Source organism: Alexandromys fortis, unplaced genomic scaffold (genome assembly GCF_014885135.2).
Source record: "Alexandromys fortis isolate MF-2015 unplaced genomic scaffold, M_Fortis_MF-2015_v1.1 scaffold_9, whole genome shotgun sequence".
Lineage (NCBI taxonomy): Eukaryota > Metazoa > Chordata > Mammalia > Rodentia > Cricetidae > Alexandromys > Alexandromys fortis.
In genome coordinates, this window is record NW_026067892.1 from 20,705,571 (window position 1) to 20,720,193 (window position 14,623).

Sequence of the window (14,623 nt, forward strand, 5' to 3'; positions counted from 1 at the left end):
AAATCCAAAAAAAAAAAAAAAAAAAAAAAAAAAATCCCTGTGATGGAGGGACATCACCATCTTGTCTTAAATTCTTCACGTGAACAGTTTGAGGTGGAGCTTTCTATATGGAGAGAGATGAGACCACAGCATAAAGTGGTCTTATAGCAGTAAGCTATCTATTCCACCTGAAGCACAAATTTAAATTCTCACAGTATAGTCTGAGAAACATGTACAATTCCCATGACAATCACTAAATATGCTCAAAGAAATATAGTCAAGACACACACAAAAAATGCTTAAGAAACAGTAGAAATACTTAATCCACAAAGCAGTCAGGAAAAAGTGTGTGTGTGTGTGTGTGTGTGTGTGTGTGTGTGTAACTCTAAACCTAATCTAATGACAAGCTCTTAAAGAAGACACAAACAGTGGGCCCACATGATGGTCTATGTCCTCTTCCAAGGCATTATGCCTTCTTCGGTTCCAATCTTTTCTTCTGACACCTGCTTAGGCAACTAACTTTGAGAGGCCAAGCCATGCTAGTACGAAGATCCCCAGTTCATAAGAACACAGAGCAGCCAGTTAGTGACCATGCCACCTCTGCTGAGACATGCGATCTTACCCATCTCAGTGTACTCAAAGGCCAGACTATTAAAATGTATTGTCACAAGTAGCCATTTAATAAATTCGAATGTGGACAAACTTCGAGGTCTTCCACAATGAGACAAAGTCCATTTTCTGGGTTCACACAAGATACCTTTATTGTAGAATATAAAATTTCAATATTTCAAATTTTTATAAAACATCTGGAATGCTGGGGGTTTTAGCATAATCTTAAATGTTACAGCTTGTCTGTCCTTTAGTCAGAGTTTGGATAATAATCTAGTTTATCTTCTATGAGACTTCACAGTCTTTAATCATTTACTTCTTGGCCTTTCCTAAGTGCTAATCTTTTTATAATCAGAGTTTCAGATTTCAGCATATCTCATGCATATTTAGTTAGCCTTGGGCGTAGGTCTGATACTTTTGAATTGGTATGCCAAGTTCATGAGAAATATGAAGCTAAAGGAAGGTACGGTGGCACAGGCTTATAGTCCTGGAGCTGGGAGGTAGAGATGGCTAGTCTAACTCTTCAGGCTCCAGGTTAAAACATAAGGTGGATGGAGCAAAATTGACTTTTAGTTTCTATATGCACACATGCACATATGTGCACACAAATATACTCACATATGTGCACATACACACATAAATACACACAAAGGAAAAAATGATGATGCTTAATAAATCTAGGCCACAAAGGCTATCAGATATCTAAACAATATTTTTAAAATTAAAAAAATTAAGATTATAATTTAACACCACATTTCTCCCTTCCTTTCTTTCCTCCAAACTTTCTCATACACCCCTCTTTATTCCCCTTCAAATTCATGGCTGATTTTTTCACTAATTGTTATTTTACATAAATATGCATGTGATGCATATACATATATATTCCTGAATATATATGTGTGTATATACACATTTCTAAATAATCTGTTCGGTCCGTATAATGTTACTCGTCTGTTGTTTTCAGGGCTGACCTTCTGTCACTGGACAACCAGTTGGTGCCATCTTCCCTGTGTAATTACAAACTCATCAGTTACGTCTATAACCATAACAGACCTTCCAAACTGACTTCAATGTCTACCACTTTTCTACTTAACTCAGTCTCACCAAAGGCTTTGAGGTCCTTCATATCAGCAGGTTAATCTAATCGCAACAATAGTAATTCTTACTGCACGTCATTACATCATTCAGTCCTGACAAGTTCACAGAAGGGGCAGTTTGGCAAGTGACAGCCTTCGGGTCACATCTAGCCAACTCACTGTGTTTTTGTTTTTGTTTTTCTTTTTCCTTAGAGCCCCAGAGATAAGAGTAGCACTTACTACTTTGCCTTTTGACCTGCCAAGTCTTAAATATTTACTATTTGGTCTTTAAAAACAAACTTTGCTCTAAATCAAATCTAGGCTACAGAGTGAGTCCCTGTCCTTACGGCAAACTAACAAAAAAAAAAAAAAAATGGCTCTTCCCTGTACAGCAGCCTATTACGGCTCTAAGTGTCTCCAAAAGTGAGCACTCTTCAGAAAGTGCTTAGATTTCTGGACATGACATACTAATCTTGTGAAGATACACACAGGCAGAAAGCCCACGTTTAACTCCTACACATGTTCCATACCGATGGCTAGCACACTTTCTGTCTTGAAAGAACGTAAGATTTCTAGTCTTCAGGTTTCTAGCCCAGAGGTGCATGGTCTGTTACAGCTACTCCAGCCTGCTCGCCCAGCTCCCAAACTGCAATACAGGAAAGAGTGTGCTACGCCCATAAAGCTTCTTATGAACACTGAAATCTGAATTGCACAAAATTCTCAACTGCTATAAAATAGACTTGTGGTCCTCCTCCACTTTTGAAAATGTATAAGTTGTTCTCTGTTCATGGGGCATAAAGAATCAGGGAGTCAGCTGCAGTTGATCTATTCTAGAGGAAACAATATGGCAGGGGATTGAAAATAAAAGCAGACAGAGTGGAACCCTGCAAGTAAATAAATAAACACCGAACACAATAAGTATATGGAGGAAAACAGTACTACAAAATGTATTTAAAATACCTGATCAAGTATAAAGTTATGTGTCACTAAAAGTGTTTTTTACAGGCAAGAATATCCTTAAAATGGTGCAGGGCTATCCTCGAGGGGTGGGGACTCCAGGATACCTGGAACATACACTGAGACCTGCTTCTCCATTCATGCCTTTATTCTCCTGCGTAGAGGAAACCACAGGATAAAAAGCGAACCAGGCTGATACACTAGAAAGGTAACAGAGACCCTCTGTGCTACAGGGTACGCTGTGCTCTGCCCCAAAGTCCTTTGTTTCCATGGACCTTTACTCCTATCCCATGCTTCTGGTTACCCACATCATCAAATGGCTATGAGAAATGTTTCTGTTTGGTTTTGGATTTTGGTTTTTCAGGATAGGGTTTCTCTGTGTAGGTCTAGCTGTCCTAGAACTCACTTTGTAGCCCTGGCTGACCTTGAACTCACAGAGATCTTCCTGAGTTCTCGGATTCAAGGTCTGCGTCACCACACCTGGAGAGAAATGGTTTTTACTACGACAGTGAGAATTTCCACACCCACAGCCTGAAGCAGCCCCTGAGTAGTTGTACTTATATCCAGGGATGGAGAGGACACGTTAACTTCACAGAGGCTGTTGAGGTGTTCAAGCAGCACAGGATGTTTCTTCCCTTTAAATATTCTGCACATTTAACTACGGATATTCTCTATACACAGTTTTGATATTTAGTACAGAAGTATTCTTATTCACCTTCGCACTCTGAAACTCACCAGCTCATTTCAGAATTCTCTAATTTGAAGGCTTGAAGTAGTCTGTGCTTCGTGATTGTTTTAAAAGTTCTTACACTGAAACTCAGAGATTTAGGTCTGCTGGGTGTCCTGGGATATAGTACGTGTGAAGCCATGACAAAACTACGGTGAACTAGGAGTGGTTGGCTGGAGACCAACCGACTGAAGACGGAAAGTTCAACTCTAGAAATCTACCACCTTACTCTTTTTCGTTCCACCCCACACAGAAACAGCATATTTTATTTTGCTGTATCTACATTCTTGCTAATGAATTCTTGCAAATGAGCAAATGAAAATGCTAGATTTTATTTTGACGTATCAGAAACTTCCCTCATGATTCTCCAAAGAAAAGCACTTATTCGCTATTCTGGCTTCCCATGGACATGAGAAGGGGGCTTGTGTACGGCCCGCTCACTCACTATTCAGCATATGTAGGGTATTTTCCAGTAATTAAAGGGAGGCAGGGATGCAGCACAGCGGCGAGTGCTTGCACTGCATGCAGTCCCCACCACCGTAAAAACAAACAAACAGCAATGTGCTGCAAAGTTAAATGCCAGACTATACGAAGACAAGTGGAAAATATAATTGTTTTCAAAGGAATAAGGATAATACTCCCTAAGTGAGGAAATGGTCTTCAGCGGCCCATCTCAAAGTATTGGTTCATTCTCATTGTCACACGGAAAGCAGAGTCCATTCTTCAAAGCTACTGACAGGAATGGGATTGCTATCTGGACAGTTATCGCCTTGCAGGCATCAATGCTATGCTATCATAGAAAACTGGGACAATCTCTCCAAGCATCTTTCTTGTGAGTACAGCCTGCTCTACTGTCTCCGCCCCGCCCCCCCACAACACAAAACAAGGTGCTGAAGCAAGTTTGAAAGGATCTAAATCTTGGGCTGGACCACCCAGTGGTTAAAGTACTGGTCACTAAGCCTGCACACAAGAGTTTGATACCTAGGACCCACACGGTGGAAGGAGAGAACTAACTCTCTGAAGTTCTCCTTTGATATGTATAGTTCCATTAAATATATATTTAAAAAGGACCTACTTTGAAAGTGCAATGCAATTAATAAAAAGGTTGGTGTATCTTATAAAATTTGGGCTGGAGAGATGGCTCAGCAGTTAGAGCACTGGCTGTTCTTCCAGAGGTTCTGAGTTCAATTCCCAGCAACCACATGGTGGCTCACTATCTATAGTGAGGTCTGGTGCCCTCTTCTGGCCTGAAAGCATATATGCAGAATATTTTTTTAAATAAAATAAAAATTCTTTGAGAGCAGAAAGCAACTCAATACTTCTTGAATGAATATATATGAAGTCTACTAAACATAAAGGAACATTTGAGGAAGAATAAAATCCATCCTGATGTCAACATTCACAGTTATTAGGATAGTGTCCTTTTCTAGAACTTTGTGTGTTTTCTACATAGATGAAACACAGAGGACCAAGAAACACATTAAACATCACAGATATATAACCAGTAAAATGCAGGAGAGAAATTCTGCAACACAAGTGACCTGCATTCTTCCACAGGTGCCTTGTTCAAGCTTCCTAAAAGACGTGGGGTCAATGTGGAAGAATGGAGGTGAAACAGATGGAAAAGAAACCCCAAACGAAGGCATGCTCTCAGCTGCTCTCCACGCTAGACAGCCAGGGTGCTCTTCTTAGCCTATCCGAGAAGCCACAGTTCACGCAGCAGAACTGGCCACTCAACAGAGTGGAGGAGGAGGTATGAGTTGGGCAGCAAACACATTTCCGTCTCATATGCATCCTATACACACAGCTCACTGACATTTTTAGATGACATGTTTTGCACAGTGGTGTTCTGACTGCAATCCACAAGCAGTCATTCAGGGAATTAGCCACTTGTAATGCCACACTGACATTCCACACATTTCAGATTTTGGAGCATTTTGGCTTACAGATCATAGATTCGGAGTGTTCAGCCTATATTGGTTTATAGATCTGCCTGGGGTTTTTTACTTCTTTGTGTGGATTTGCTGTCTCATGTCCTTTCACGTCAATATAAAGTGTGTAGGAAAGGTCTACTTAACCAGCTACCAAAGCTTCAGTTATCAGGAAATGTCTTAACTGCTCTTTTGGGAACAGGCATTGCCCGCATGCCGTCCACCGCAGGCGACCTACCTGGACATACCTAGGGATGGTTACTGTCCAGTTCTTTTGCTCCTGTTAATGGATTAAATTCTCTGGTTTGTTAGAATGGCTGTGTAACTTCTTGTTCAAATTGGGTATTTTTACTATACCGTGGAAAAAAGAAATCAGACTCTCTCTTCTCTGGGGTTCAGCTGCTGTTAAAAGACTACAGTCATCAGACCTTCAGTGACTTTCCCAAAGTATTTGTAAGAAAATTCCATGCTTTGTCACGTCCTCCTGCAGTTCCTGCTCTAGTCCCTTAAATGCTGGAGCCAGTGAGCATGGAAAGATGCTGAGTAAGTCAAAATGTACAGCGCAAGCATTTGGAGAATAAAGTCTGCACTGGCCACCTCTTTTGCTCCTGCCCAAGCAGTAAGCCACACCGAGATCAGGCTACTGCCCCATGGCTACTGCTGGGCCGGAAAGTAGAGCGCAGCAGGCAGAAACGCACAGGGCTGGCACCACGTCTAGCAGGCTCACTGTGTACGAGGCGCTCCCCTGTCTGAGTGCTGACGACACTGTGGATCACAACGGTATTGAGGCTTGTCTTGTGGGGAGACAGGAGGAGTCTACTCAATCATTTCCTCACAGTATTTCCTAAAAGCATCCCTAACTATTTACCTTGCTGCTGTTTCTTTCCACACAGAGTTTATCTCAGCTAGTTCCCCTCAACAAGACTTCCACACTGGACTGTAGAAGCTGAGCACAATTCCAAGCATCTAATAGTCAAACGGTGATTTGAATTGCTGCGTGGATCCACAAATGTTAGGATGCCCAGAGAAGGAATCAAAGCGGTGGTAACAAACAAGCGGCCCCAGCCTGCCCCCACGCTAGCACCTTACGTTCGGGTTGCTTTTCATTTGGGGTTATGGATCGCACGAAGTCCTGGGGCGTCATAAACACTTCTGCTTCTCCAGGCTCGTTGATTACTTTCAAGGTGGCAAAATATCGGAAGATTTTGTCTGGTGTGGAGTAGGCTCGGATCCTGTTCTCGTATTCCATCACCTAAAACGAGAAAGTTAGAGAATGTTGCTATGTTAAGCTATGCTCAAGTTCGCCGATTCTCATCTTACTTTTGGGAGAAGCTGATCATTTCTCTGTAGCTGGATTTTTTTAAAAAAATAAATATAATAAAGCTCAATTTAAAATTTCTTTCTTGTAAGATATCATTCACACCCTAGTTGAAGCAAAGTTCACAGAATTTGTTTAGAGTTCCTTTTTAAAAAAATAGTAATTTCCTAGTTACTGAAAACTAGCAAAAATTTAAAATGCCACTAAAAGAATTCCAAAGGCCTTAATAATGGAATTGCTGCATACAGTAGCCTATGGGCTCTTAAATATTAACTTTTAAAAAGGGATTCACTTTCTGAGGAATTTCCTGAATACAAAGAGAAAACAGACTTGAAGTGTCATAGGTTTGGTGGTTAGCAGCCCTGATAAGGCAAAATACAAGAAGTGATAACATGGAAAGATAAAACTGTATTATCGTGGAAGCTCAGTTATTCTCAGGTCTGAAGCACGTTAGATAGATTATCAGGCACAGCCTTCACAGGCCGCGTACCTGGAAGTCACAGAGGGCAGTGCACAGATGTCTGAGTAAAAGCGACAATCAAGCATGGCCACATATATCTGTAAGTTTGTCATGTTACTATGACAGCTCACATGCCTGAGTCCAGAGCACACAAAATACTATATCAATTACACAGGTTTTAGTGAAAAATGTCTCTACTGCTTTGATTGTATTTTATTATCATTATTTTAAGACAGGGTCTCAAGGCTGTCAGTTGGACTCAGACTTGCTCTGTAGGTGAGGAAGACACTGAACTTTGGATCCTCTTGTCTCCAAATGCAAGCATTACAGTGTTAGGTACCACAGCCAGTACTTTTCAAAGCTCTAGGGGTCAGACCCACAGCTGCAGGAAAGCTAGGCAAGTACCCTACCAAGTGAGTTACATCCCAAATCCCATACCTTAGTTTTATATGCTGAGGTAGCCATTAATAAATAGTATCTTATAAAAATGTATCGATGCAATAAAGCTTAAGAACTCATTAGTTCCGTGTCTATAAAGCAGGTAATCTATATGTTAAGTGTGCCCAATTAACACAGCAATTATTGTATCTGTTAACCTGAACAGACGCTTCGAGGTCACTAGAAGCAGTTGTTTAGCCATGGTCTTAGTTCTACCACCAAATGTAGTTTTAGCCACTGAGGACGAACTGCCAATTTATAACATGACAGGAATTCAAGGAGAATTTGCATTAAAATCTGAGATTTTAGGGAGCTGGAGAGATGGTGCTGGGGTTAAGAGCACTGGGTACTCTTCAGATGACTGGGGTCAATTCCCAGTGCCCACGAGGTGGCTTCCACTCTCCATAACTCTAGTTCCAGGGGACCTGAGGCCTTCTTCTGGCCTCTGAGGTTGGTGCATGAACATGGTGCACAGACATCCAATTCAGACGAATATGCATACATAAATCTTAAAAAGTCTCAAATCTGAGATTTCACAGAAGACTAAAAGACTGAGCTCATGGCAAACACAGCAAGAACTACTCAACCTCCGCACAGCCTTGAGGCTTGGCTACAGGTCTTAGACCAAAGGCATCACACCTTAGACTATGCCTATTGGCTGGCAGTAGTGGCTACAGAGGAAATAACCTTTCTGTAGCCATTTATATTGCTTGTACCCTCTTTAAAGACAGGGAAGAGAGAGAAGGAGAGAGCAGAGAGCATGCTTTGGAATGTTTAGGGCAAGAGGCTTCTGTGAACTAAAAGGTTAAACCAACATATCCAAGGTAGAAAGATAAGATCATAAAAGTCAGGAGTTCTAAACCTGAGAATCAGGTTTCTGGACTCTTGCTAAACTTATTAAATTATGTTACAGAACACCACTATTCATTTGAACACAATCTGAATATTATCATTCTGCTATAATATTTTTGTTTGTTTTTTTCTTTGAGGCAGTGTCACAGTATGTATCCCTGGTCAGTCTTGAACTCACAGATCTGCCTGCCTCTGTCTCTTGAGTGCTAAGATGAGTGCCCACATCCCCACTCAGCTGCTGCAGTGTTAATATAAACCAATGGCTCTGTATGGCTATAAAGTTTTATTCTGAAACGATAGGTTCAGCAAAGTAACAGATTCAGTAAAATCCTCACATTGGTAGCATTTAGCATATACATATTAATAGCATTTAGTATGTGTACATTGGTAGCATTTAGTATGTACATATTAACAGTATTTAGTATGTGCACATTATAGTATGTACATATTATTAGCATTTAGTATATACATATTAATAACATTTAGTATGTGCACATTGGTAGCATTTACTATGTACATATTAATAGCATTTAGTATGTGCACATTGATAGCATTTAGTATTTCTAACTTAGCATCATATCCTGGAGAGTGTTCCATATCAACTCCCACTTCCTTTTAGTGTCTTAGTGATTTCACCAAATCACTACAGAAGGAATTCAGGACACAGAGTCCAAGGGAATGAAATTTGGAAGCAGAGATAGGATACTACTGAGGGACTGGGGGATATTCAAAGATCTACAAAGGAAATTATAATAATTCATTCCATAATTTATCAGTCTCCCTTAAGTGTCATTATGTTAAAATGTATCTTCAATAAAACTGCTGAGTATAACTGGATCAAATTCAGGGATTTGTTTTTTCCATGTGAACTTCACCGATGAGTAGCCAGAAAGGACTTATAACCACTGCTGCTAAAGGGAAAACCAGGGTCACGAGCACTTGCTGCTCTCAGAGAACCTGGGTCCCGTCTGCACCAGCTACATGCTAGCTCACAAGTGTATAGAACTCAAGTTCCAGGGGACCTCTTATGGCCTCCACACACTCGTGGTGCACATACAGTCATACACATAAAAATAAATAATTGAAAAAGAGAGAAAGAAGAGGAGGATGTGGAGGAGCCAGATGTTCCATGTTTACTGATAACAGGAAATAACACCGCCACCACTAGCATGGCTCTGGGAACCAAGCACAATTCTAATTCAAGCCTCAGAGCTCAACTGCCAATATTCAAGTAATACAGAGATGGGGGAACTGAATGACACTTAAAATTAAGTGTCAATAAAACCCAATCACAGGAAACAGCGAGATAAAAGTATATTCCCTTGGTGATGAACACTGGCTTCAGGTGATAAAGTGAACGAGCTCACTCCCCACTGCCCACAGTGGAGAAGGAAGGTAAGGGAGCCCGTGCCCAGCTGCCAGGAAATAGATAAATCCTGAACACCCAGTCTCCGCTCCATCCCATCAGCTGCGGCACAAGGAGCTCTCTATCAAAGTGGCTCAAAGGGCCTCCTGGCTCTGACAGTCCTTCCAGGCCCCGCACGGTCAAATAACTGCCAGCTGTGTAGGATGACTGACAGTTCAGGATAGAAACACAGCAAGGGAAGCAGATCAACTGTTGGTCTAGACTGAGAAGGCAGCTGCCAGTAAAGGGACATCCCCACTAAGAGGCCGCCGTCCTGAGTGTGGTTAAAACTCTCCTGTCTCAGGGGAAGAACACCACTCAGCCGCCACTGAGCCTGCCTTGTGACTAAGATAGGGTTTCCTTAAGGCCGCCTCAAGGGAAGGCCAGGCTAGGACATGTGATCCACAGCAAGACATGTGCCATCATCACCTCCACAGAGGTTAACCCTGAAGACAACTGGGTCTAACGCCACAAACCGACAAGTAACCAGATGGCCAGCAGGACCCATTACGGTGACAGACAACGATCTACGCTGTCCCTAGGGAGGCGCTGTCCTTGGCCCAAAGCTCGGGGCTTGCCTTGCCAAACTGAAAAATGCAAAGTCTAGGTAGTTTTCTGCTAAACTGGATTTTTAAGATACTGCTGAGTTTTCTATACATTCCAAAATATGAGAGGAACTAATTATTACCAAAATCTATTTGTACTGGGGCATGGTGGCATATGTACAACCCTAGCATTCAGGAGGTGGAAGCAGGAGGACCATTGGAAAAAAGAGACAAAAATAAAATACACACAAAGAATCTAATCCATCTGTAGCACCCCACAGATACATTTTGTTCTGTAGGAAAATAATTTAAACAAAATCCAGACATCATAAGTGAATAGCTACAGCAGAAGTGAAGCCATGGATAAAGACTGTACATGAGATCTTGCCAAGTAAGAAAGAACTTCATTATAGAAAGACAGCAAGTGCTTAAGAAATGAGGATGCCTTCCCTCACACATGGGGGGCACAAGAGTGCTTAAGAGAAATGGTCTCTTTTAAAAATGGTACAAACGTCTGAACTCCTAAGAGCAGTAGAGATCCCCCTCTCCCCAAGTCAGGGTTTCTCTGTGTAACCCTGGTTGTTCTGGAACTCACACCGTGACCAGGCTGGCCTTGAACTCAGAGATCCGCCTGCCTCTGCCTTCCGACTCAGCGCCTGACCTGAAATGGTTTTTTAATAAGCTTACAATAGAAATATATAGTTTGTCTCCCAATATTCTCTATTTTTACATGTGTGTGTGTGTGTGCCATGCCACAGAGCCCATGTGGAGGGCTGAGGATGAATAGTGGGAGTCAGTTCTCCCCTTCCACCGCTGGGATTTGGGTTCCAGAGATCCAGCTCAGGTCACCAGCCTTGGCAGCAAGGGCCTTTGCCCACTGACCATCTCACAGCCCTAGTCTTCTCTGAAGAAATGTCCAGGACAGTTTCTGGTTTTACTTCAAAGATCTCATTTGTCTTATTAGGTGGATTTGTATAAACTTTGCAATTTTTGCTTTTATAAACTGTATATATTTTCTGCCCTTAAAAAACTAAAACACTAAAAAATAAATTTGGGATTAATAAAATGTGATTATGTTATTAAATTGTAGACAGAAGAATTCTCACCATGTTTATCTGTTACTTAAATAAATAAATGGTGACTAAGCAAACCAGACACGCGCAAGTGCAAGTGACATGCGCAGTGGTTCCCCTTCAGCAGAGGGAGGGCAGATGGCCCCTCCTCAACTGCTCCTGACGTAGCTCAGTTAGGCTTCACAACTTCAGGAGTCCCAAATTAACACATCACACGGGGGGGGGGGGCAGCTTTAGTGTCCCTGCGAGGCAGGAGGCACTGTCACCTGCTTCGGGGACAACGGGCTATAAACGGAAGCCGGTTAATAAATGTTGATTTGAGTCATTTGGCTCTTTCTAAAGTGGAAGTGTGTAAGGGAGCTGTGCACTGAAAGAACTCACCCGAACCTGACAGCTGTGAAACCACGTTTGTTCAAATTCACCCCGGCACAAATGGACTTAGAAGGTGAGAAACCATGTGTATAATTTCATCTAAAACGTTCAGTACTTTTCGAAGGAGTGACTCTTGCAGACACACATGACACTGCATGTGGGAAACGTGACCTGATGTAGCATTTCTACTTTCTGCAGCTGGAAGCAACTGAGAATTTCACAAGCGAGTTGTCTGAGAAATCACCCTAAGTGCTTGTGTGCATGCCTGCCGAGCTCCACAGTCTGACGTCACAGGCGTTATCTGAGCAGAACTGAAGCAGAGGTAAAGCTGCAGCACCGGAGGCCGTGGTCACAGTTTACCCCGTCCACAACTACTGGACTTTCTGGAAACTGTATGTCCCCACACACATATTCTCCCTTTACAGTTTGACACAGCAAACCAGAAATATCACAAACTCAGTGCATCTAGGATAATATCAAGAAGACGCAGAAAGCAATTATCAGTTTACAGTTTGCACTGAAAGAACAAAGAGTGTGTTCATCCTGAAGACGACCCTAACACTGTTCTGCTCGCTTCACCTCAGGACGCTCCTGAAGACAGACGGTAAATACTCAACAATAGCTTCAGGAAGTCCTAGAAACTGACCAGATTCACTAGGCCCCTCCCTCCCAACAGTAAAGAGTAGAGACTGTGGGGAGTCCCTCTCAGCCCAGCCACTAAAGCCACAGAGAAGCAGAAAGCATCCAGGTAGCCTGGGGGAAAGCAGAAACCAGCTGAGCTACCTGCAAGAGGTTTAGCTAGCTGAGGCACCTGGATGGAAAACCTCCAACCTGGGGAGCTGCCTGCAGGCTGCGCAGTGTGCTCCAGGTTCCCAGCACTTGTGAGCAGTCTCCCATGGGGTGGGCTTGGGTGACACAGCTGTCTGTGAATCATTTCTGCTCCTGTAAGTACCCCTCTCATTCATGTGTGCATACATGCGGGGGTGTGGCGTGTGCATGTGCGTGTGCGTGCGTGCATGTGTGTGTGTGTGTGTGTGTGTGTATGTGTGTGTCTGTCTGTCTGCCTGTTATGGCTCTGTCACATAACACCTCCCACTCCCAGGGCACCTTTGGCTACAACAGTTAAGAGATGAAGACTCAGGAGCACCTGTGACCCATCGGAAACAGACGATAGAACCAGACAGCACGACTCCCCTTTAGGACACAGTTCTGATTCCCTAGCAAAACTCTGCTCCATACTTTTCTGTCTCTGAATCCAGAACGCTTCTTCTTCTTCTCTTCCGGGTAAGGCTCGGCCCCGGCATCTGCAGCCCTTTCTTCGTGGCAGGAGACTTCCCCTTCATCTTTAGTCTTCCCTTTATCACCAGCGTCAGCCTTTTTGTTGTTGACGCATGGCGGAGACTCCGCATGGGCCCTGGGGATACAAAAGAGAAGCCTCGATCAACCATGGAGATCTGTCATAGTAGCAAATATTCACAAACACAGTTTAGCGGAGCAGCAATCACACCCGTCCACAGAATTGCATGAAGAACTTCCTAAAATACCTGGAAGTCCTCAGCAACCCCCTCTTCCGTGTTACATATACACAGGAAGCAAGAGCAGCAGCTTGCTGAGATAAGTTAGGCACAGAAGGGACAAATACTATATAACAGCATTTCCATGAGTTACCAAAATTAGTTAAGTCATAGAGCAGAATGAAGAATGTGGCATTATTATTTAATGGGTGAAATTTCAGGTTGTAAAGGTAAAAAAAGTTCTGAAGATGGACAGTTGATGGACCTGAAAATTGCTTTTCAATGGGTATGTCATTTTATTTTTTCTTTTCAGTGGGAATACTGCGCTTTAGTTTCCTTTGCGATTTGATTTTTATGTGTATGAGTGTTTTTGCCTGTGTGTCTGTGCATCGTGTGTGTGCAGTGCCAGCAGACGTCAGAAGAGGGCACTGGATCCCCTGGGACTGGAGTTGGAGAGCTGCTGGAAGGTACTGAGGACTGAAGCTGGGCCCAGGGCCTCTGGAAAAGAAGCCAGTGCTCCTAGCTTCTGTGCCATCTCTCCAGCTCCAGGAATATCATCTTGTTCTTACTTTTCAGTGGGCATATAACTTATTTCATTTTCCCTTTTAATTGGTATGCCATTTCATCCCTACTCTTCAATGAGTTTAATATTTCATTTTTATCTTTCAGTGGGTACCATTCCATTCTTTTTCCTAAGTGTCCCACTTCATTCTTACAAAATGAAGTTCTGGAGCCCTGTTTCACAATGAGAATATATTTAATATGACTAAAATATATTTTTAAATGGTTAAGATGAAAAATGTTATGTGCTGTTTACTGCAATAAAAATAGATACAGAATAAAGAATATGAAATAAAATTTCTCTCTCTCTCTCTGTGTATGTGTGTGCACGCATGGGCACGCATGTAGTGGGAGGAAGAGAACTAATTCTAGCAAGTTGTCCTCTGACACACATGCATGCACACACACACATGCACACGCACACATGCACGCACAGCTCTCTGAGACTCTCATACATCGTAGATAGGATATTTTACCAACCCCTACATGTGCTCCTATGTCCCTCTCACTACTGTCAACCCCCCACCAGAAGCTCCTTTCCTACATTCACATCTGTTTGTTTTGGTTTGGGATCTACTGAGTTTAATTAAGCAGGGCCATCTGTGTGGTCTTGAGCTTAGAGCCATCCACAGAGGCTGGCGGGCTACCAGTTAGTATATAACTGAAGACAATGGCTGCCACTTTCTTTTTTGCTTCTTGTTTTTTAAGACAGTTTCTCTACAAAGTTCTGGTAGTGTTGGAACATGAGTTGTACACCAGGCTTGCCTCAAACTCAGAGAGATTCACCTGCCTCTGTCTCCCAAGCA

General features: G+C 42.6%; 1 protein-coding gene across 2 annotated transcripts in view; it reads right to left on the reverse strand.

Moving 5' to 3' along the window:
* The window catches only part of Micu1 (mitochondrial calcium uptake 1), a 141,276-nt gene that overhangs the window by 100,216 nt on the left and 26,437 nt on the right, over nt 1-14,623 (reverse strand). For both annotated transcript variants that reach the window (XM_050140015.1, XM_050140016.1), the window contains exons 3-4: nt 12,982-13,156; nt 6,369-6,531 (exon numbers count right to left, since the gene is read on the reverse strand). In XM_050140015.1, the coding sequence (XP_049995972.1) occupies nt 6,369-6,531; nt 12,982-13,156 (338 nt within the window). The remainder of the gene's footprint in view (nt 1-6,368; nt 6,532-12,981; nt 13,157-14,623) is intronic.